The 25,142-nt window shown below is 44.8% G+C and overlaps 1 protein-coding gene across 7 annotated transcripts in view; it reads right to left on the reverse strand.

The window, feature by feature from the left end:
* The window catches only part of LOC147096692 (homeobox protein otx5), a 213,841-nt gene extending 191,154 nt beyond the window's left edge, over positions 1-22,687 (reverse strand). For 2 of the 7 annotated variants that reach the window (XR_015074534.1, XM_085973285.1), the window contains exons 1-4: positions 22,252-22,687; positions 17,298-17,371; positions 14,577-14,695; positions 8,025-8,192 (exon numbers count right to left, since the gene is read on the reverse strand). Coding sequence is in view for 6 of the 7 variants with exons in the window: in XM_085973285.1 (XP_085829411.1) it covers positions 8,025-8,121 (97 nt within the window). In the remaining variant the exon portion in view is untranslated. Of the gene's footprint in view, positions 1-8,024; positions 8,221-14,576; positions 14,696-17,297; positions 17,372-17,547; positions 17,971-22,251 lie in introns of those variants that run through there. The other 5 variants (XM_085973288.1, XM_085973291.1, XM_085973286.1 and 2 more) reach the window with 5 other exon arrangements.
* Between the last annotated feature and the right edge of the window lie 2,455 nt (positions 22,688-25,142).

Genomic DNA, 25,142 nt, shown 5'->3' on the forward strand with positions numbered 1-25,142 from the left:
AAGGGGGCGCAGGCAAGTTATAGGGAGCTGTCGTGTCGTGTTGTTGCCCTGCCTCTGAGCTGCATCCACTTTGAGCACAGCTCCCTGCAGAGAGCGCGGAGTTCAGTGACTATCCCCCTACTAATTGTATTAAGTGATTCTCACTATATGGCGTATCGGAACATGCTGCAAGTCTAATCGCCTGTGAATTCGGTTTCCATCACTTTGAGGTTCTGAATGTCAGGGTTATAATAACACGTAATGAATCACAATGCAGTCCAGAGTCAGTGTGTTAAAAGAAAGAAAGACTTCACAGCCAATGAAGTACTTTTTGAAGTGGAGTCACTGTTGTAATGTTGGAAACGCGGCAGCCAATTTGTACATAGCAAGATCCCACAAACAGCAATGTGATAATGACCCAGATAATCTGTTTTAGTGATATTGAATGAGGGATAAATATTGGCCCCAGGACGAACTCCCCACTGCTCTTCTTCGAAATAGTGACCATGGGATCTTTTCTGTCCACCCGAGAGCAGACGGGGCCTCGGTTTAACATCTCATCCGAAAGACGGCACCTCCGACCGTGCAGCACTCCCTCAGCACTGCACTGGGAGTGTCAGCCTGGATTACATGCTCAAGACTCTGGAGGGGGGCTTGAACCCACAATCTTCTGACCCAGAGGCGAGAGAGAGCGACCCACTGAGCCACAGCTGACACATGCATGTGTGTGTGTGTTTTTGTGTGTACATGTGTGTATATCAACATCACTAAAAACAGATGATCCGGTCATTATCACATTGCTGTTTGTGGGAGCTTGCTGTGTGCAAATTGGCTGCCGCGTTTCCTACATTACAACAGCGACTACACTTCAAAAAGTACTTCATTGGCTGTAAAACGCTTTGGGACATCCTGAGGTTGTGAAAGGCACTATAGAAATGCAAGTCTTTCCCTTTTAATGTGTGTATATGTTTAATGCGTGTGCATTTAACTAAACATATATTAGTAGCACCTTTATTTTTTTAAATGTAATTCGGCAAAGCTGCATCAAGATTGCTTAACCTATTGTTAGAAGAAATTACAGATAATAAACGGATAATTTGCTCCTTTCTGTTTTGTAGTTGAGGTCGAGTGATTAAAAGCTTAGTTCAAAAGAATGTCGTTTCCGACCAGAGTCAGAGAGACTCGTAAACATCATGTGTGTGTGAGTGAATAAGATGAGTGTGTGCACGCAACGGTGAAAGTGAATGACTAGGAGTGCATGTGTGCAAGAGTATGAATGAGGGTGTGAGCAAGTGACAGTGTGAATGAATGAATCAGTCTGTGCGTGTGAGCGAGTGAGCGTGTGTGTAAGCGAGTGAGGTGTGGGAGTGACAGTGTGTGTGAGTGTGAATGAGTGAGGTGTGGGAGTGACAGTGTGTGCGTGAGTGAGTGTGTGTGAGTGAGTGTGTATGCGAGTGAGCTGTGGGAGTGACAGTGTGTGTGTGTGTGTGTGTGAGTGAGTGTGTGAGCGAGTAACAGTGCATGGGTGTGTGAGTGAGTGTGTGATCGAGTGAGGTGTGGGAGTGACAGTGTGTGTGAGTGTGTGTGTGTGTGAGTATGTGAACGAGTGAGGTGTGGGAGTGACAGTGTGTGTGTGAGTGAGTGTGTGAACAAGTAACAGTGCATGGGTGTGTGAGTGAGTGTGTGAGCGAGTGAGGTGTGGGAGTGACAGTGTGTGTGAGAGTGAGTGTGTGAACAAGTAACAGTGCATGGGTGTGTGAGTGAGTGTGTGAGCGAGTGAGGTGTGGGAGTGACAGTGTGTGTGTGTGAGTGTGTGAACAAGTAACAGTGCATGGGTGTGTGAGTGAGTGTGTGAGCGAGTGAGGTGTGGGAGTGACAGTGTGTGTGTGAGTGAGTGTGTGTGAGTGAGTGTGTGAGCGAGTGAGGTGTGGGAGTGACAGTGTGTGTGTGAGTGTGTGTGTGAACAAGTAACAGTGCATGGGTGTGTGAGTGAGTGTGTGAGCGAGTGAGGTGTGGGAGTGACAGTGTGTGTGTGAGTGAGTGTGTGTGAGTGAGTGTGTGAGCGAGTGAGGTGTGGGAGTGACAGTGTGTGTGTGAGTGAGTGTGTGTGAGTGAGTGTGTGAGCGAGTGAGGTGTGGGAGTGACAGTGTGTGTGTGAGTGTGTGTGTGTGAGCGAGTGAGGTGTGGGAGTGACAGTGTGTGTATGAGTGAGTATGTGAACGAGGTGTGTGAGTGAGTGTGTGAGTGAGTGAGGTGTGGGAGTGACAGTGTGTGTGTGAGTATGTGAACGAGGTGTGTGTGTGTGTGTGTGTGTGTGTGTGTGTGTGTGTGAGTGTCTGGGCGAGTGAGGTGTGGGAATGACAGTGCGTGTGTGTGTGAAAATATTAGTCAGTATGTGAGTGTGCAAGTGCTTGTGAGGGAATATAACAGTGAGTGCGATCACCCATCGCTAGAAAGGAATAAATGAGTCAGTTTGAATGGTGTAAAAATAGGTTGATATTTAAAATGTGACAGTGAATGTGACATTTTTTTAAATGGTAAAAACGGAAACTATATATAGTGGGGGAGTCAAAGTGATTTGCTTGTGACAAAATAGACAGAAGGTTGGAGTTAAAATAATCTGTGGGAAAACAGTCAAATTGAAGTTCTGACGAAGGTTGTGGGTTCAAATCCCACCCCATGAGACTTGAACACAAAAATCTAGGCTGACACTCCAGTGCAGTGCTGAGGGAGTGCTGCACTGTCAGAGGTGCCGTCTTTCGGATGAGACGTTAAACTGAAGCCCTTTCAGGTGATCCTGTAGGTATTATTTTGAAAAAAGAGCGGGGGGGGGTGGGGAGTTCTCCCCGGTGTCCTGGGGCCAATATTTGTCCCACGACCAACATCACTAAAACAGATGATCTGGTCATTATCACGTTGCTTGCTGTGCGCAAATTGGCTGCCGTGTTTCCAACAGTGACCACACTTCATTGGCTGTGAAGCGCTTTGGGTCATCCTGAGGTTGTGAAAGGCGCTGTAGAAATGCACGTCTTTCTTTTAAAAAGCAGAGTGCGCAAGTGAGTGCTTTAATTCCTTGGTTACTGAATGGTGGACGTTTGTTATGTCAATATACAGGAAACTCTTTGGTATCCGGCACTGACGAGACCGGCGTGTTGCCGGTTGATCAAAAATTCTCGGATCACAGAGAGGGTTATCTACCGAGGCTACTTTTAACAAAGAAAAATTTAAAAAATCAAGAAATGTGCAGTATACAGTAATTGGGTACTCATCTACAGAATGTTGTGTTAAATGGATGGTGGAAGATGCTTGATTAAGTACAGTACTGCCAGTTGAGGGTAATGCAATGCAATGACTACCAGCAGCGTGGGAGACACACAGTACCCCTGTAAAATGGCGGATCAGAAGAGACTACCGGCAGCGCGGGAGAGTCAGACTCCTGTTACAGGGGTATTGAGGTGTTCCGACTCCCGACAGCACCAAGAAGCCGAGTAGTGGCAGTTTGGAGAACTACCCCCACTGACTAACTCGGCCACCGCGGGAGACTCGGACTCGGCAACATTGCCGGTTATTGAGGTGGTGTTTATGGAGTGAGAATTTTGCCGGTTAATCGAGAAATCCGGATATTTAGGTGCCGTTTAAACGAGAGTTTCCTGTACATGTTATCGGCATTGTGTCAGTGTTTGGAAGGCATGCTCTACCAGAATCAGCACAAGCAGTTAAAATAGTATCTGCAGCCACACCTGTACCTAGTCAACAATTTCTATCGGTCACCGCTGGTCCAATTCACACTAAGACTTGCATTTCTCTCTGCTCCCCACCTACTGATTTCTTTTCATTAGAATTCCTTTATGTTTTGATGTTATAATCCGGATTTAATTGTTGTGGTCAAGGAATACTGAAGCGACTGGAGGTTCCTGTTGAGGAGACAACCCGGAGTAAAACAGGGTGTGTTCAGTTTCAGCAACGCCCTCCTCGCTCTCAGGTTAGAGCCCCTGGTCTAATTCCCCGAGAGTCAGGACCCAATCTGGAGCTGGGAGGGTCTCAAACTGCTCCGGGTTCAACCCGACCTAATATTAAACCGGGTTTTAAAAAAAGAGAGCCTGGGGGGGCGGGGGGGAGAGTTTTTAAACTCACCTGGAGTTCATTTAAATGTGTGGATAGTGCAGACAGAGCTGGGCGTGGTCTCCAGACATTTAAAGTTTAGTGGCGAAGGGTTTCGACCTGAAACGTTGACTCTATTTCTCTCTCCACAGATGTTGCCTGGCCTGCTGAGTTTTTCCAGCATTTTCTGTTGTTATTTAAAGTTTAGTGGCTGGGGCGGCAGCAGGTAGAATCATACAGCACAGAAAGAGGCCATTCGGCCCATCGTGCCTGTGCCGGCTCTTTGAAAGAGCTGCCTGATTAATCCCACTCCGCCCCGCTCTTGCCCCGTAGCCCCGCAAACTTTTCCTTTTCAAGTATTTATCCGATTGGCCTTTTGCAAGTTACTATTGAATCTGCTGCCGCCGCCCTTTCCAGCAGCGCGTTCCAGATCATAACAACTCGCTGCGTTAAAAGAGAATGTCTCCTCCTGTGGCCTCAGGTTCTTTTGCCAATCACCCACGTGTAGAACTCTGCAGAATAGAAGGAGTAAGACTCCCAGCCATGACATGTTTAGACAGGGTAAACAGGCCAGGGTTAGTCAGGGGTAAACGGCAGCTCTAGTCGGAGCTCACACTCCACCCCACCTCCCCTGCCAACAGTACACATTTGTGAAGGACGGGATTGCAACATGCTCTTACGTGTCAATGGGCTCGTGAGGCAGCCCGTTTCTTCCACTTTTACATGGAGCAGATCTGGGTTATTCCTGTAGTGAAGACCATCCTCCCCTTTTTTTTAAAAAATGTGGACAGATCGTTAGCCTGACTGGGGGGTGGGACTGGCTAGACGGGTAAAGTGGGGAGGGGGGTCCGACCTCCACTCCCATTGGCCTCGACTCCCCCACTAGATGTCAACCCAGTGTTTAGAGGCGGGAACTCTGGTCTCTGCTCACCGGGGCTCGAACCCCTAACCTTCCGGCTGAGAGGCGGTGACGCTAACACTCGAGCCAAGGCTCGCTCTGCACAACATGTTATAGAGCAATATATTTCTAAAAAAATATTAATTTTGCCAATGGCGTCAAGCACTCCTTATTTGGCTGTTATCATGCTGCACACTTCTACCACTAGATGGTGCTTCCCAGGCTCCTGATCCCCAGACCTATAGGAAGAGGAGGAGGCCATTCAGCCCCTCCAGCCTGTTCCGCCACTCAATTAAAATATGGTTAATCTGTATCGTAACTCCATCTAACCACTTTAGCTCCATAACCCTCAATACCATTGCCTAACAACAATCTCTCAATCTCACTTTTGAAATTTTCAATTGACCCCTCCAGCCTCAATAGCTTTTTGGGGCAGAGAGTTCCAGATTTCCTCTAACCCTTTGTGTGAAGAAGTGCTTCCTGACATCACCCCTGAACGGCCTGGCTCTAATTTTGAAGGTTATGCCTCCTTGTTCTGGACTCCCCCCACCAGAGGCAATAGCTACCCACCCTCTCAAATCCTTTAATCATCTTAATCACCAAAATTAGGTCGCCCCTTAATCTTCTAAATTGAGGGGCATGCCAGCCTAGACTGTGCAATCTGTCCTCATAATTTAACCCCTTTTAGCCCCGGTGTCATTCTGGTGAATCTAGGCTGCTCCCCCCCTCCAAGGCCAAGATATCTTTCCTGAGGTGCGGGGCCCAGAACCGAACGCAGTGACTGCAGGTGGGGTCTGACCCGAGATTTATGCAAAGGTGGCATAACCACCACCCTTTGGTACTCCAGCCCCCTCGAGGTAAAGGCCAACGTTCCATTCGCCTTTTTCAAAATTATTTTTTTTGTACACGTCCCCCGACTTCTCTAATGCACTGTGGGGAATTTCCTTCGACCCCCGGTGACCGCGGGCAACGCCCAATGGGGAATCCGTCAGTAGGAAGAGAGACCTCGGGTGCTCGAGGTTGGGAATTAGAAGCTTCTCTTAGCATCGGTATTGGGGTTGTGGCAGTCCCAGGCTGCCGGCAACTGGGTTCCACACCGCCCCAGCAACACCACAATTACCGCAACTAAAGCCAGAGGCCAGAACTGGTACAAATAAAAAAGAAAGACTTGCATTTCTATAGCGCCTTTCATGACCTCAGGACGTCCCAAAGCGCTTTACAGCCAATGAAGTACTTTTTTTGAAGTGGAGTCACTGTTGTAATGTGGGAAACGCGGCAGCCAATTTGCGCACAGCAAGCTCCCACAAACAGCAATGTGATAATGACCAGATCATCTGTTTTTAGTGATGTTGGTTGAGATATAAATATTAGTCCAGGACACCGGGGAGAACGCCCCTGCTCTTCTTACATTACAACAGTGACTACACTTCAAAAAGTACTTCATTGGCCCTATAGTGTCAGCTGTGACTCAGTGGGGTAGCACACTCACCTCTGAGTCAGAAGGTCGTGGGTTCAAGTCCCACTCCAGAGACTTGAGCACAAAAATCTAGGCTGACACTCCCAGTGCAGTGCTGAGGGAGTGCTGCACTGTCGGAGGAGCCATCTTTCAGATGAGGCATTAAACCGAGGCCCCGTCTGCTCTCTCAGGTGGATGTAAAAGATCCCACGGCCACTATTCAAAGAAGAGCAGGGGGAGTTCTCCCCGGTGTCCTGGGGCCAATATTTATCCCTCAACCAACATCACTAAAAACAGATGATCTGGTCATTATCACATTGCTGTTTGTGGGAGCTTGCTGTGCGCAAATTGGCTGCCACGTTTACTACATTACAACAGTGACTACACTTCAAAAAGTACTTAATTGGCTGTAAAGCGCTTTGAGACGTCTGGTGGCCATGAAAGGCGCTATAGAAATGCAAGTCTTTCTTGCTTCGGAATAGTGGCCATGGGATTTTTTACATCCACCTGAGAGAGCAGACGGGGCCTCGGTTTAACATCTCACCCGAAAGACGGCACCTCCCTCAGTACTGCACTGCAGTATTTATTTTTGTCCCATTTTGTCCCAATGGGCAGTGGAAGCAGATTCCAAAATAACTTTCAAAAAAGCAGTTGGATAAATACTTGAAAAGGAGAAATGTGCAGGGCTGTGGGGAAAGAGCAGGGGGAGTGGGGCCAATTGGAGAGCTCGTTCAAAGAGCCGGCACAGGCACGATGGGCCGAATGGCCTCCTTCTGTGCTGTACTCACTAGATTAATTCCCGAGATGAGGGGTTGACGTATGAGGAAAGGTTGAGCAGGTTGGGTCTACACTCATTGGAGTTTAGAAGAATGAGAGGTGATCTTATCAAAACATATCAGATACTGAGGGGGCTCGACAAGATAGATGCAGAGAGGATGTTTCCCCTCGTGGGGAAATCTAGAACTCGGGGGCACAGTTTCAGAATAAAGGGTCGTCCTTTTAGAACTGAGATGAGGAGGAATTTCTTCTCTCAGAGGGTCGTAAATCTGTGGAATTCTCTGCCCCAGAGCACCGTGGAGGCTGGGTCATTAAATACATTTCAGGTGGAGACAGACAGATTTTTACAAGATAAGGGAGTGAAGGGTTATGGGGAGTGGGCAGGGAAGTGGCTTTGAGCCCAAGATCAGCCATGATCCTATTGAATGGCGGAGCAGGCTCGAGGGGCCAAGTGGCCTATTCCTGCTCCTATTTCTTGTGTTCTTATGTAAATGTTGTAAATACACAGCCAGTCGGAAGAAATATCAGAATAATACAGCACAGAAGGCGGCCATTCGGCCCATCGTGCCTGTGCCGGCTCTTTGAAAGAGCTCTCCGATTAATCCCACTCCCCCCTGCTCTTTCCCCACAGCTCTGCAAAATTTTTCCTTTTCAAGTATTTATCCAATTCCCTTTTGAAAGATAATTTTGAATCTGTTTTTTTTTTATTCCACTCCTTTTCCATTTTTACAATATTTACATTTTTACGAAGTGTTTCTTTTTGAAGTAGAGTTACTTTAACAAAATATATATTTAAAAAAAAGATGAACTCACTTTGATATCCAACAGCCGAGTGCAAGAGGTCCATCCCCGGGCCGGTCAGGGTCAGTCCGTTGACTGCATAATGTGGTTGCTTGATATAGGACATCATACTCTTAGTTCACCCGGGAGGAACCTTGGCGTTTTCCTTTCCCGGGTTATCCTATTCCAGTCGGGTGCTGGCTGCAAAAAGGCAACGAGAGGCTGAAACCTGGGATGGCAGGAATGACGTATGAGGAGAGATTGGGTCGATTGGGCTTATACTCGCTGGAGTTTAGAAGAATGAGAGGGGATCTCATTGAAACTTATAAAATTCTAACTGGACTAGACAGACTAGATGCAGGAAGGATGTTCCCAATGGCGGGGGAGTCCAGAACCAGGGGTCACAGTCTAAGGATAAGGGGTAAGCCATTTAGGACTGAGATGAGGAATTTCTTTACCCAGAGAGTGGTGAACCTGTGGAATTCTCTACCACAGAAGGCAGTGGAGGCCAGTTCATTAAATATATTCAAGAAGGAGTTGGATATATTTCTTAAGGCTAAAGGGATCAAGGGATATGGGGCGAAAGCAGGGACCGGGTACTGAGTTTGGATGATCAGCCATGATCTCATTAAATGGTGGAGCAGGCTCGAGGGGCCGAATTGGCCGACTCCTGCTCCTATCTTCTATGTTTCTATGAGAGACAGTGAAGATGGTCAGGGTCTCAGGCTGGGATTTGGTGTGGGGTTATCCCCCCTCTCCTCCCCTGGACAGAGATGACCTCCCTCCATCTTCTGCTCAGACACCACTCCAAATGTGTCTTTTAAAAAAAACAAGCCCTCAGACCCACTTGTCATCTTTGCACTTGTTAATTAAATCGAAAGAATTCCAGAGCAAAGCTCTCGTGCGGGCCAGCCAGTCCATTGTTCCTGGGACACATGCCCACGTTTGCATCACAAGTTTGCTTGAAGCTGAAACCTTGGAGACAATTGGCCAGCCTTTGAGACAAGGATTAGTACCATTTGCCCTCCAACCCTCCCCCCCCCCAAAAAAACTGTTTTCTCTTATTATATTCCTCTTTAAAATTGATCATTTATTCCCAAACACTTTCATTTCCCCTCTTGCCCGCACCAAACCATCTCCTACCAGCGAGCTTTGCAATACACAGCCCGGTGGGATCAACAATTAACAGCGCGTTAGCGGTTCGGTCGAAGCTCTCTCCCTTTTATCAGCCCCCCGTCTGTATTGTAAATCTGTCTCCTACTGTCCTGGTGCCTATTATAATTCAAATATATTCCCCTTTTACAGTCAGTGGGGCTCACTAATGGGAGAAAGTGTATTGCACCGAGACTCCAACTGACATCAAGGTAAATAAATAACATTTTTTTAAAAATTAAAGACGAAATCTCGAGGCATTTGACACAAACTGATCGCATACAATACAAATCGCTTTATTGGCATGATAAGGTACATCTTATGTTGCCAAAGCATCAAAATACATTTATGGTTGAACACATAAACGCGGTTCCATTCATACAGTGTATAAACAGGTATATCCCTGAGTTTATAAATATATTTTCGCCTTGTTTATATATACTCTTGTCTTAGTTTACTGGTTGTCCCTCTGTTCATGGCAAGCTGTAACATAGTGTGCCGCCAGTGTTACACAGCTTCTCTCCTCCCCCAGTAGGAATGGGAGTTTTTGGTTGTCAGTCAGATTTCTGAATTCAGGGCATATTTGTGAGAATTTTTGATAGAAATTCTCTCTGATGCCCTGATATTTTCCACAGGCTGTGAGGAAGTGCATCTCTGTCTCAACTACTCCCTGACTGCAGTGAGAGCATATCCTGTCTTCTCTTGGCAGCCTGGTCTGCCTGTGTCTGCCTTTTTCGATCGCTAGGCTATGTTCGCTAAGTCTGTACCTTGTCAAGGTTCTTCTCAGTTTGTTATCCTTTACCATGGTCAGGTAATCAGCTATGTTGTATTGTCTGTTTAGGGCCAAGTAGCAATTGAGTTTGCTTTGGGTTTTTGTTGTTTCTGCCCAATATGACAGATATTTTTCCTTTTGCTTAGCGACGATTGTGTTGGGTCGAATTCTTTGTGTTACCCTGTCACTGTCCTGGGGCTGGTTATTGTTAGTATTGTTATTAGTTACTTTATTGAGTCCCAGGACTAGTTGACTGAGGGTATTCTTCTTTATGGTCAGCTCTTGGCATTTCAGGGCGTCGTAGTGATAGCATTGGGGGTTGCTCATTTGTAGGTGATTCCAAAATTTGGTGGCTCTTTTTTGGATAGTGATTATTAATGGGTATTGGCCTAGTTCCGCCCTGCATGCGTTGTTTACTGTTTTCCTTTGAGTCCGGAGGATACTTTTACAGAATTCCGCATGTAGGATCTCAATTGGGTGTTTGTCCCATTTTGCAAAATCTTGTTGTGTTAGTGGTCCCCAGACCTCACTGCCATAGAGTGCAATTGGTTCAATTACTGATTTGAAAATTTTGAGCCAAATGCTAATTGGGATTTCTATTTGGATTGATTTTTTGATGGCATAGAAAGCCCTTCTTGCTTTCTCTTTCAGTTCATTCACAGCCAGTTTGAAGTTTCCCGTAGAACTGATTTTTAAGCCCAAGTATGTGTAGTGAGTGGTTTGTTCAATTTTGGTTGTTCCTACTGTGAAATTTATTGTGGGTCCATGTTGTTTGGATCTTTGCTGGAACACAAGGACTTTGGTTTTTTGGGGATTTATTGTCAGGGCCCAAGTCTGGCAGTACGACTCCAGCAGGTCCAGGTTCTGCTGTAGACCCTCCTTAGTTGGTGACAGCAGAACCAGGTCGTCGGCATAGAGGAGGAATTTAACCTTGGATTCATATAGGGTGAGGCCGGGTGCTGTAGATTGTTCAAGTAGTTTTGCCAATCCATTAATGTAAATATTAAAGAGTGTCGGTGAGATTGGCGAGCCCTGTGTCACCCCCCGCCCCTGTGGGAAGTATTTTGTTTGTTTGTCTCCAATTTTAACTGCACATTTATTGTTTGTATACATTGATTTAATTACATCATATGTTTTACCTCCTACCCCGCTTTCGATAAGTTTCAGGAATAAACCGTCATGCCAGATGGAGTCGAAAGCCTTCTGGAAATCTACAAAGCATGCGTAGATTTTGCTTTTGTTATGGTGAACGTGTTTGTCAATTAGGGTCTGTAGGGTGAAGATATGATCGGATGTTCTATAGTTTGGCAGGAATCCAATTTGGCTTTTACTCAAGACATTGTGCTCTTCAAGGAAGTTTATAAGTCTTTTGTTTATGATGCTACAGAATACCTTCCCCAGGTTACTGTTTACACAGATGCCTCGATAGTTGTTTGGGTCGATTTTGTCCCCACTTTTGTATATGGGTGTTATGAGTCCTTTGTTCCAGATGTCAGGGAAATAACCGACACTCAGAACCAAGTTGAAGAGTTTTAGGATAGCCAGTTTCAGTTTGTCGTCTGCGTGTTTAATCATCTCGTTTAGTATGCCGTCTGTCCCGCAAGCTTTTCCTGGTCGCAGGTCCTTGAGTTTTTCAAGAAGTTCTTTTTCTGTTATTATGGCGTCTAGCGGGTTTTGGTTATCTTTTATGGCCATTTCAAGCTTTTCAAGTTTTTTGCGTATTTGGTGTTGCTCTGGTCCTAGTGTGTTTTTCTGGTATAATTTTTCAAAGTGGTTTACCCATGTGTCCCCATTTTGAATGGACAAATCGTCATGTTGTTTTTTGTGTAGTGTTTTCAAGTTGTCCCAGAAACAATTCGACTCAATGGATTCCTCCATGGAGCTGAGTGTATTCTTAATAAATTGCTCTTTTTTGGTCCTGAGTGTGTTTCTGTATTGTGTTAGCGTCTGACAATAAGTAAGGCGTAATTCCTCGTTTTCTGGATGTCTGTGTTTTTGGTTTGATAGTTTTCTAAGTTTTTTCCTCATGTTATGGCAATCATGGTCAAACCATTTTTCATAGTTTTTTGTTTTGGGTTTGTTCTTGCGAGCTTTCAAGTTTGCATTTGTTGCCAAATTATCAAAAATATTGTTTAGTTTACTAACTGCCCGGTTTACGCCTTCTTTATTGTGAGTGTATATGTTATCCAGAAAGGTGTCTAAGAGAGCTTGAGTTGATGCATTGCTAATTGTTTTCTGGTATTTTTCCGTGTCGTTTTTGGCCCATCTGTACGATTTTTTGGTGTTGTACAGTTTACTGGGTTGTGTTTCTATGTTGTTTGTTTCTGTCTTTTTGAGAAACATAGTAATTTGACTGTGATCTGACAGTGTTGTTTGTGGTTTGACTGTGAATGCTCTGAAAGAGGATGGGTCCAAGTCTGTAATCATATAGTCTACTGTGCTGCAGCCAAGAGGTGAGCAGTAGGTCGATCTTCCTAGGAGGTCTCCTATGAACCTACCATTGACAATGTACAGACCCAGGTTTCGACAGAGCTGTAGTAGCTGTTTACCGTTGGTATTTGACTGCTTGTCGCAGTTATGCCTGTATGGAAGGGAAGGGATGTCAAAGTGGTTATTCCCGAATACGTAATTGTTTCCCTGATTATTGGTGAAGTCTGGTTCTTCGCCCGTTCTTGAATTGAGGTCCCCACAGATCAACACGTTCCCCTGGGCCTGGTATTGGATAATTTCCCCCTCCATGTTGGAGAAGGTGTCCTCTTTGTAGTACGGGGAATCGATTGGAGGGATATAAAGTGCGCAAATGTAAACATCTTGGGTGTTTGAGATACTCCGTTTTAACTTACCCCCCCCCCCCCCGCGTTTAAATTCCTGTTGGGTGGAGTCTGATCGCAAAACACCCTTAAATCCCCAGGACCTCCAGAACCAGGGGTCACAGTCTAAGGATAAGGGGTAAGCCATTTAGGACTGAGATGAGGAGGAATTTCTTCACCCAGAGAGTGGTGAACCTGTGGAATTCTCTACCACAGAGGGCGGTGGAGGTCAGTTCATTAAATATATTCAAGAAAGAGTTGGATATATTTCTTGAGGCTAAAGGGATCAAGGGATATGGGGAGAAGGCAGGGACAGGGTACTGAATTTGGATGATCAGCCATGATCTCATTGAATGGCAGAGCAGGCTCGAGGGGCCGAATGGCCTACTCCTGCTCCTATCTTCTATGTTTCTATGACCTCAGCGAATCTGACTCGTTCCTGCCGGTTTAAAAGGGGGTATTTCTGTATATTACAGCCAGTGTTGTCGAATTTCCCGTTTGACAGAACGAATCCCTGCCCCCTCTCCTCCAAACTCCAATCTAAGCTTATAAACCCCATGGAGTCAACGCAGAATTGAACCTACTCTGTCCCCCTGAGCCTGCTGAAATGTCATTCCGTTTCCAATGTGAAGGGCCATGTCCATTAATGTCTTTATTAAATATATATAAAGCAGATTCAACACCAAAAAAACTCCGAATTCTATGTAAGCGAGATCCGCTCCCATTCTCTAAGATCAAGTTTAAGTGCAAAACTGTAACTGCATTTTAAAAGAATGAAATTTTGAATGTAATTGGCAATTTTTAATTCTGATTTCCTCCTTGTCCCGGTGATGGGGAGCGATGCGATGTATTTTCCCTTGATCAACTTATTTTCCTGCCCGCCTTTATAAAACCTCCTGTTCCTTATAAAATAAGGGGCAGGAGGTTTAGAGGGGATTTGAGGAAAAACTTTTTTCAGGGTGGTTAGAATCTGGAACTCACTGCCTGAAAGGCAGGAACCCTCACCACATTCAAGAAGCATTTGGATGAGCACTTGAAACGCCATAGCATACAAGGCTATGGACCAAGTGCTGGAAAATGGGATTAGAATAGACAGGGCTTGATGGCTGGCACGGACACGATGGGCCTCTTTCTGTGCTGTATGACTCTAACAGCAGGACCGGGTTCTCTATTAAAAAGGTGTCTATTTTGTGGATAAATATCTCCCCAATCAGCCAAAGGGAACTCGCACTTCATGTGCTAGACTTGCAAAAAAAAATCCAAGGTAACATTTTCAAGGACTGTTAATAACCCGCTGTAAGCGACAGACGGGTCGCCTGTGTGATTTGCAATTTCCGTCTGATTACAGACACCTTTGCAGGTAGAACATTGTGCATGGGCGTGAGAGGGAGGGGCGGTGCCAAAAAAATGAACAATCTGCCCCTCACACTGACCTCATTCCTACTGTAAGATAACAAACTCTCCCAGAGCTTCCAGAGCAACACATTGTTAAACGCTAGCAAAATACTGCGGGTGCTGGAAATCCGAAATAACAACCGAAAACACTGGAGAAACACATTGCTAAACAACTTGGCAACTGCAAATCGAATAAACAACCCAGATTAAAATTTAAGACTACATTGCAACAGTAAGGACACTTCAGAAAGCGGTTCCTTGGCTGGGACGCGCTTTGGGACGTCCTGAAAGGCGTTGTATGGATGCAAGTCTTATTAAGGAGCAATAATTTCAGAATTAATAATTCATAATTTCATTTTTTTTTAAATGAAGCTATAGTTCCATGTTTTGCACCTAAACTTGATCTTAGAGAGTGGGAGATGATTTGCTCCGATTGTGTGCCAATCCCGAACTCGCCTGATCTGCTGAGTATTTCCAGCATTTTCTGTTTTTATTTCAGCTCAGTTGCATGTTTGACTCTGTCCCGGATATCAGGCAATAATCCCAAATACAACATTTATTTCCCAGCCAACTTTCTAGAGGAATAAGAAGGAGGGCGTGCAATTAAGGAAGGAGCAGTCATCAATAAATCAGACACACACACACAAAAAACCCTACTTAACACTTAGGAATCCTATCTCTCTGGATTTGCCCATTTATCGCCGATGTTATCAACACAGAGGCGAGTTAATGGATTGTCCTGTTTACTTGGCTACGGGCGGAGATTGGAGTTTCTCCTCCCCCTCAATTATTGTCCTTTCATTCACCGGGACAACAAGCCCCGCAGACCAGATTTACTAATAAATATCTAGCATAAAAAAACCCTAATCTCAGGGTAGGGTCGTTCGATTTATATTGGAGAATGGTTCTTTGTAGCCACATCCATTACATATTCCCCTTTTCTGAACGTGTCTCCATATTGCTAGTAGTGACCAGGACAATTCGTGGTTGCTGAAATAATTATTTTTTCAACAAATATTTTGCAACACATTTTAATAAAGATATATGCTGTAAGTTAATTGTAGTTTGAGAAACTGTTATTTTCTAAACCGAATGTTCTAAGTCTGTGAGACTATTCTGGGGATCCAGGAGGATTCCGGCAGTTAAAATTATGGCTAAATATATATTTTTTAACAAGAGCTTACAGGTAGGATTTCCCGTCACCGACAGCGCCTAGGAAACCTTTTGTGCGTTTTAGGTTGATTCTAAAACTTGAGTTGCAAAAATCAAAATTAAAACTTTACCAGAGACGCCAATGTCCTTTACTTCGGATTATTAAACCGGGTGAGGCTGAAAAACTTCAAAATGCGACATACTGTACTTGCGAACTGACTTTCGCTCAAACTTTGAATTAAAAATGCTGGGAGAATAATTAAGATGTCTTATCCTTGACATTGTGGAGAGTTTTAAATGCAGTGTTTTTTTACAGTAGAGAATTGTACTGGATCCCAACAAACCCAAAGCGATCCGGTGCCGAAAATGAGCCTTTTTAAAAAACAGTCTGATACCTGATAATTTGCCTGTGTCCCTAAACCTTTTCAGCCCGGGGTGAATAATGGTCCTGGTCACTACTAGCAATATGGAGACATATTCAAAAAAGGAATATGTAATGGATGTGGCTACAAAGAACCATTCTCTAATATAAATCGAACGACCCTACTCTCAGATTCAAAAGTAATTGCTGAAATAATTATTTTTTCAACAAATATTTTGCAACACATTTTAATAAAGATATATGCGCTCGCGACACTGTGAGTGAATGGCTGTAAAGTTCATTGTAGTTTGGGAAACTGCTATTTTCTGAACCTAATATTCGGACCAAATACAGGTCATGTACAACACCGACACCCTATTGCATCTTACAACTCAAATGCACATATATGTATAATTTAAAATGTTTCATGTTAAAATTGCATTTAATTTAATTTGAGAAAATACTGATAAAGGGTTCCAGTTACATACATCTTCCAAATAATCAGGACACTTAAATAATGTTACACACAGAGCACACCTCTAGTCATTTAAACACACAGCCAGACTGGAAACGAAGCATTTGCTGTCCTTTAAAGTTTGTAATCGTTTATTTTTGGCTCCCAAGTTAATTCTTGGTCCCAAAAAAAAACCTCCTGAAAAAGAAATGGCAAAATCGCCTTATGCAAACTCGCTTGAAGCAAGTTTCGTATCAAACGGGAGGTGGGTGCATCTGTTCGTCAGAAAGTTTTGCGAAGTTGCCGTGCGGTTAAATTGTAAAACGCCAAGGCACGTTCCTGTATTCTGCAGAAACTCTGTTCTGCAGCTCTGCCGACGGCAGCTCCAGGGGGATTTGTGAAGTCAATGGGGATTTACATCTGCAAAAGTGCTTTTTTTTTTAATTTAAAAATCTGCACGATTAAACCAGCATTTCTAAACGTCGCCGGTTTTTCAAATGAAATTGAACTGCAATCAAATATGTATTGAGAAATTAAAATTGCCTTTAAAATAACTAATTTTGCTTGAGTGATTATATTAGAAAATATAGCAGGGTGAGATTTTGACTTCAGGTGTCTACATAGAGGGTTTCAGGGGAAAGGGCTGGAAATGAGTATTTGAGATGATTGACTTTAGACTCCCAAAAAGGGAGTGTCAGATTACGGTGTTTTATCGGAATCGTCAAATCTTGTAAACGCCCAATCAGTTCCTTAAACATGCTCGGCCCACAGAAAGAACGAGAATTTCGACAATTGCACCCATTGGGAATCGCGGTTGATGTCAGATCCAACCTGTTGTTTATCGATTCCCATTAAATCACTTTAACATTCGCCCATATTCCACTTTGTAAAAAAAACTATTTCAATATATTGGCCACGTTAACAAATCTCGTGCACAACAGGTAAGCGAAAAAATATGCTGTCCAGCCAGGGATTCTTCGTGAAATATGTTTTACAGGAACACCAACTCAAACATCATCCCTGTTGCATTAATTATTTACCATGTTTCTGAAATTAAACCTTATTGAGCTCACTGTCGAATTGCTTGGGGTTGCTTTCCCCCTCCCAGATATATCCATGTGTTGCATATGTTTTTGAAAACTTTGCAAACTTTTTTTTTGGGTCATCCACTTCGACCAGACTGACTGTTAAGAGGACAGCTGAAGCTTACCTTGGTTTGCAAAACCAGAAAGTCGAGGCGGCCGGTGCGGGAGGAGTTCCAGTGACTGCGATTCTCTCGCGGGCCTGAAAGGAAAGCATAACACAAGAGAGATTTAGAAGCTTGAGACAGCACTTTATTACTTTCGAACTGGCTCCAAACAAAATATATATATATCTGCTCAGTAGAATTACCGAGAGGGGGGAAAATATGTTAAATGGAGAAATCGGAGGGCTAAGCCTCAACTAAAATATAGCTTAACCTTGTTAGAGACGAGCTTAAGGGAAGTGAGTGGAGAATGCGTGGGATTTGAGTTCTGGCTCAGTCTGACTGCCATGTGTTCTGACGCAGAAATTGCACCCAATCACTGCTCCTCAGACCTATTAGAACCGAGTGCTCGCACTCACAGCCAACCTGGCCCAGGTTAAAGGAACGATAGCAAAATACTGCAGATGCTGGAAATCCGAAATAACAACAGAAAATGCTGGAAAAACTCAGCGGGTCAGGCAACATCCGTGGAGAGAAATTTGAGTTGATGTTTCCGGTGGAAACCCTTTTTCAAAACTGGAAAGAAAATGAAATAGATCGAAGGCAGGAGCCTGTAAATTATTATATCCAGGGCATTTATCGAAGGTCAGTTATTGTCACCTTCCACGAAAACGGTTAACAAATCCCTTAACAGTTTCTGGTTATTAATACTTGCTGTCCCCCCCCACCCCCCCAGCTCTGTTCTCTCTCCCACCCCACCGATCCTGCTGTAATCATTTCTCGTTTTCAATGTACATATTTGCACAGGGTAGCTGTTCTTTCTAGCTATCATAGGATGGTTACAGCACAGAAGGAGGCCATTCGGCCCGTCGAGCCCGTGCCGGCTCTCTGCCAATCCCACTCCACCAGTCCTTCCCCCCCCCCCCCCCCCAGCCTTGTACAATTTTTTCCCCTTCAGGTGCTCATCCAATTCTCTTTTGAATGCCACGATTGGATCTGCCCCCACTGCCCTTTCAGACACTCAAACTGCAACATTCTTGGCAATACACGACAGGAGCTGAAAAGAGAAGGAGCGGATTTGTGTTTTGGATTGTAAGGGTTACACCCAGGCCTTAACCCAACTGTTGCCTTTTCAGCTGCTGGCTCACTTGCTCTGTGTTTCCAGAGTCATCTATCTATCTTGTCTTGTCTCGGTTGAGTTGGCATATGCTAGGCTAGCTGTACTCCGTCAACTTTGTGAGGGATTGACCCAGGACACCGGGGAGAACTCCCCCTGCTCTTCTTCGAAATAGTGGCCGCGGGATCTTTTATGTCCACCTGAGAGAGCAGACGGGGGCTCGGTTGCGGAGCAGGCTCAAAGGGCCAAATGGTCTACTCCTGCTCCTATTTCTTATGTCTCATCTGAAAGACGGCACCTCCGACAGTGTAGCACTCCCTCAGCACTGCACTGAGAGCGTCAGCCTAGATTTTTGTGCCCAAGTCTCTGGAGTGGGGCTTGATAGATACTAACTATCTATCTATCTATCTATCTATCTATCTATCTATCTATCTATCTATCTATCTATCTACCTGTCTGTCTATCTATCTACCTGTCTGTCTATCTATCTACCTGTCTGTCTGTCTGTCTGTCTGTCTATCTATCTATCTATCTATCTATCTACCTGTCTGTCTATCTATCTACCTGTCTATCTATCTATCTACCTGTCTGTCTATCTATCTACCTGTCTGTCTATCTATCTACCTGTCTGTCTGTCTGTCTGTCTGTCTATCTATCTATCTATCTATCTATCTACCTGTCTGTCTATCTATCTACCTGTCTATCTATCTATCTACCTGTCTGTCTATCTATCTACCTGTCTGTCTATCTATCTACCTGTCTGTCTGTCTGTCTGTCTGTCTATCTATCTATCTATCTATCTATCTATCTATCTATCTATCTATCTATCTATCTATCTATCTACCTGTCTGTCTATCTATCTGTCTGTCTATCTATCTATCTATCTATCTACCTGTCTGTCTATCTATCTACCTGTCTGTCTGTCTGTCTATCTGTCTGTCTATCTATCTATCTATCTATCTACCTGTCTGTCTATCTATCTACCTGTCTGTCTGTCTGTCTGTCTATCTATCTATCTATCTATCTACCTGTCTGTCTATCTGTCTGTCTATCTATCTACCTGTCTGTCTATCTATCTACCTGTCTGTCTGTCTATCTATCTATCTATCTATCTACCTGTCTATCTGTCTATATTCCGTTAGTTTAGATGAGGACTGGGGTAATTATCGCCTGGAATGGAATCTTCGAACAGGACTTGGGTTGGGTGAGTGTGGCACTGATGTGGGCTGAGGGTGGGACAGGTGAGTCTGATCTCCAGGTCTCAGGAGATATCAGGCTGCATTTATGAAGAGGACGCGCGTTTCAGAGCAGCACTGAGTGGGTATGAATGCAGGGCTCTGACGAATCCTGGGCTACCAGATCAGGGCAAGTCCTCCCCAGGGCTTTGAACCAATGGCTCATGTGGCCTTTTGACAAAAGAGGGAAGCTCCGCTCTCAGCGCTGGCACATCCCAGGGAACAATCACGGTAAAAAGAACACTTCCTGACGAAGGGTCCCAGACCTGAAACGTTAACTCCGTCTCGCTCTCCACGGATGCTGCCCTGGCCTGCTGAGTTTTTCCAGCGTTTTCTGTTGTTATTACGGTAAAAGAACAAACAGGCTGGAAGGGATAAGGTCAAGCCCAAGCGTTTTGGCAGGATCAGGTCTGTGCGGCGACCGGTTTCAATGAACTGCACCGCTCAGGTGAACAGTTGCAATCGGGGTTTGCAGGTAATCTACACGAAACAGATCACTGGTGCAGGACTTCCTAAATCAGCAAATATTAAACTTGGTGAAATGTGGGGTTTTTTCTCTCTCCGGAGAGACACAGACCACTCCTCCGTCCCTCACTCCCCAAGTCCATTCACTTGAAACAATTCTAACTGATTCTAAACTAACAAAAACTTTTTCGTGCTTCTCATTTAAGAGGCTTCAATCGCGGCTGAATAAACTCCTGAAGATGTTGGATCTGTAGACCCAATAGGCAGGCCAGCCCGAAGCAAAATATTTACTCTTTTCAAGTCTACCTTTGTTCCCAAGTGACTTTATTTATCCCACTTGCAATGGATTGTCATTTAACTGGGGAAAAAAACATACATTTAAAGGGACCGCTCCTCCTCCTGCTGGTAAAACGGTCTAAATATACACATACCGAAACATGTGCCTTTAAAAAAAATTCATGCCAAACTTTGCGACCATTATATTCAAGTATGATATTAGGAAAACGTTTGACTGGCTCAAAAAAAACACTCAGCGTTTTCCGTTTTATTATATTACCCACCGATTTTTGTCGTTTTATTAAACATGATATTACACAAAAAACTTTTTAAAAAACGATGACAGAGACTGGATTCTATCGAAACTGTCCTGGATTTCCTTCTTAATCCAGACAAGGGACAGGAAGCGAGTTTCTCTGATTTTATCTTAATGGAAATTATGAATCTAATTATTTTCATACCATCTATTCGATCAGATCACAGTGCAATAGGAAGGCAGAAATATGAATTAAAATTATTGCTGATAGATTATCAGGAGAAAAAAAAGTAAGTTTTGAGAATGGACCCTAAAATCTCTCCACAGACCTGCCGAGTGTTTCCAGCGATTTCAGTTGAAACTGGTTTTTATTTCGATTCAACACCGAAGTTCATTACTTTACTAGACTCTCTCAAAGCGTTTTATCTTTTACTGGGATCCTCCCAGCCCTTACCTTCACATTTACTTTAGTGTTGCGGCGGGCAGGGTGGTGACCAACAACACGAGTAAAAGCTGCTCAAACTAATGTAAAAAAACAAACCCCAGCTTATAAACGGGACAGTTATCCAGTCTGGTGAGGGGTGGGTGGGGGGGGGGGGAGGTGGGTGGGGGGAGAAGAGGGTTGCCAACCCGCCAGAATTGCCTGGGAGTCTGCTAGAAATTGAACTTTCGTCTCCTGGACTCCGCTGAGACCCGGGAGGAAAATCGTAGGGATGTTTAAAAATAATGATCATATTCTTTGATATATATCAATTATTATAGAAATATTGGAAATGGGGGTGGGGGGTGAGGGAAGGCTCTTTGACTGTGCAGGGTGGCTGGAGGCGGGAGGTCAGGCGATAAAAAAAACTTCCAGGAATACATCCAACCAAAGTTGGCAACCCTGGGAATCACAGAATCATAGAATGGTTACAGCGCAGAAGGAGGCCATTCAGCCCATCGACTTTGCCTCGAAGAGTGACCCCACTCCCCCGCTCTTCCCCCCCTATCTCTGCAATTTTTTCTCCGTGAACTATTTATCAGATTCCCTTTTATTGCAATAGGGGCAGGAGAGAGAAATCTTCACCAACACATTTGCAATCTTGGTGCGCGCACCAAGCAAAGGCGGTCTCCGTCCTTCCCGCTCCCCTGGTGACCAACCTGTAGCTGGCTGGGTCGCTCGATAGTTTAAGGTAGCCTCTGCAACAAGAACTGTGCACGAACCACAACAAATCAGTGCTCGTAATGATATATTGATGAAAAATATTCACCGATCCAAATCCTCAAAGCATTGTTCAAAATGAACGAAACAGCAAAGGGCTACATCAACACTTCACTATAAGAGTTGTGCCTAAAATCTGCAGTAAGTTTCTGTTATAACCAATTGAGTTCATTATAAGAGGAATGCAATATTGATTGAAAGGATCCCAAGCTTTTTCCACCCAACACATCTGTCCCCAACCCTCTCGACGAGTGAGATAACGTAGTCGGGGACCAGCATTAAAATATAAGAAGTTTAGGTCATTAGAAATAATTTTATCAGTGGTGCTAAACCCTTAAACCAGGATCACTACTAAATAACCGGAGCGCGATTTTTAAAAGTTAATTATAGTTCGTAATATGCTTTATCTGATGGCTAATGCATCTTACCTTGGGATATAAATCTGAAGAGATCGGATCCTGGATGCTTTGGTCCTGGAGCGAGACCAGGAGGAGAGGATGGAAGGAAGGAAGGAGGGAATGGAAAGGTGTCACTTAATTTTGGAAGATTTATGTGCGTGGAAAAGGAAGATTTCAGCTGTCACCTTATCTCGGCGTCCTGTAATCTGGGAAGTTGGCCGGGGTTAGAGAAGGAAAGCTATGGGGCCTGAGAGGGTGTCACGATTGCCAAAGCGAGCAGATGTCTGCAAGATTTATCCCAACACAGCCCCCGGTGACAACCAACCACATCGGGAAACCGGGATTAGAGACACGAGGCGTGCTCCGGAGTGAGTACAGGGTCACGAACAATAGACAATTAAGGGGAATTAGAGCCACATGAATTCATGACCAGGACACCAGTGTAAATGCGGTCGGTCATATGGTGACTCAATATAGTCTCGCCTCTGTTATGAGACACGTTGCTTCCCCCCCCCCCCTCCCCTAACCCCCTCCAATATTATCGAGTTGCATCAAGTCTTGACTATTGTTGACTGCGGACAGAATCGTGGAGTGTGACCCCCCTGAAAATGTGGGTGAAATGCTTAGAATCCCAAAATGGAACTTTTTGTGTCTTTCAATCACTGTTATCCAGCGCTGCTGCTCAGAGTCAATGTAGAACATTTTGGGACATTACAGGCAATAGTCAGCTCCTGGTGTTGTCACGAATAATTACAATCGTGGAATGTGATTCCCCCCCCCAAAAAAAACTGGTTAAAAAAAAATCCTGGAATCCCATGTAAAAAAAAAGGCAATTTCACATATTCAGCCACTGGAAACTAGTGGTCCTGATTTTAACGCAAATTCGGCTCATTTTATAAGATAATAAACATAAAATGTTGGAAATACTCAGCGGGTCAGGCAGCATCCGTGGAGAGAGAAACAGAGTTAACGGTTCAGACCAGTGGCCTAATTTTATTATAATAAATTTGGTGATTAAAAAAAAAGCATTATCTAGCAACGAAACCATAGCAAAATACTGTGAATGCTGGAAATCCGAAATAACAACAGAAAACGCTGGAAAAACTCAGCAGGCCAGGGCAGCATCCGTGGAGAGAGAAACAGAGTCAACGTTTCAGGTCTTTAACTCTGTTTCTCTCTCCAGGGATGCTGCCTGACCTGCTGAGTTTTTCCAGCGTTTTCTGTTGTTATCTAGCAACGAAATGCAGTTTGAAACACCAACAGCTAATAGAGGAGCTAGGACTACAGAGGGGGGGGGGGAGGGGGGAGGGGGTAGTGACAGCAGATATCAAGGGGTTTGCAATAACAGATATAGAGGGGTTAGCCTAGCACTTCAGGTCAGGTGTGAAGATGAAGCTGAAAAGAAGATGGGATTGAAATTGGTTGGCACTGCGCCCATTTCTAGCGTGTCAAATGGGCGCAAAGGGCACTGATTTAACCGTGGGCCGGCCTGTCCACAACCTGCACAGACGGCGGCCCCACTGCTAAATCCCTGGGGCCCATTTTTAGGTTCCCTTGAATATGTTAATGGGGTGCCCAAGGCCTGTGGATGGACCCCTTTACAAAACAAGTCAGGTTTCTTCTGCAGTCCCCAACAACCGGTAAAGGTTAAAAAAAATTGTTTCCACAGAGGTCGCAATCGGAATGAGAACTGGCGAGTGAAACAGACAGATAGATAGACTGACTTGCATCTCTATAGCACCTCTCACGGTCACCGGACATCCCAAAGCGCTTTACAGCCAATGAAGTACTTTTTGAAGTGTGGCCACTGTTGTAATGTGGGAAACGTGGCAGCCAATTTGCACACAGCAAGATCCCACAAACCGCAATGTGATAATGACCAGATCATCTGTTTTTTAGTGATGTTGATTGAGGGATAAATATTGGCCCCAGGACACCGGGGAGAACTCCCCCTGCTCTTCTTCGAAATAGTGGCCGTGGGATCTTTTACGTCCACCTGAGAGGGCAGACGGGGCACTTGGGAGAAACTCTCTTGCTCCTCTTCAAATCATGACCTTAAAAGTCCAGCTGAACAGATACGGGGCCTCGGTTTAACGTCTCATCCGAAAGATGGCACCTCTGACAGTGCGGCACTCCCTCAGCACTGCACTGGGAGTGTCAGACCCGGATTTTTGTGCTCAAGTCTCTGGAGTGGGACTTGAAACCACAACCTTCTGACTCAGAGGTGAGGATGCTGCCCACTGAGCCATGGCGGGCTGACAGACAGACAGACAGACAGAGGGTGGGTAGACAGTCAAATTACTGAATACAAATTATAAGTTCTAAAAATGGGGTCCCTGCAGAGTCCACAAGGGGATCTGCAATGTCATCAGATTTCTTGCTATCTCTCGTCTGATTTCTGTAGTTTGCTAGTGTGCTATATCTGTTGCTGTATATTAATAACAACATTTGCTACAGTGACCTTTCCCTTGGGTGCCTGACACTGTCTTTTGGGAGTTGATGCAGGGAGTCACAGGTGTGTCAATATTTGCAGGCAATCTACCCCCTGCTGGTTATCGTTCAGTCCCACACTGACAATGTCTATCTACTTAGCTAGCCATCTGCCACCCTATCTCGGTATGTGCACAAATGTAGAGATACAGCGGCACAATACACACTTCCAACCCTGGGGTGTGCTAACCCATGTCCTAACTCACACCAAGTCCCGTTGACCCATCACCCCCTGTGCTCGCTGACCTACATTGGTTCCTGGTTAAGCAACGCCTCGATTTCAAAATTCTCAACCTTGTTTTCAAATCCCTCCATGGCCTCGCCCCCCCTCCCTATCTCTGTAACCTCCTCCAGCCCCACAACCCCCCCGAGATATCTGCGCTCCTCCAATTCTGGCCTCTTGAGCATCTCCGATTATAATCGCTCCATCA

The sequence above is a fragment of the Somniosus microcephalus genome, chromosome 34, assembly GCF_052327205.1.
Source record: "Somniosus microcephalus isolate GS21.2 chromosome 34, FLI_Smic_1.0, whole genome shotgun sequence".
Lineage (NCBI taxonomy): Eukaryota > Metazoa > Chordata > Chondrichthyes > Squaliformes > Somniosidae > Somniosus > Somniosus microcephalus.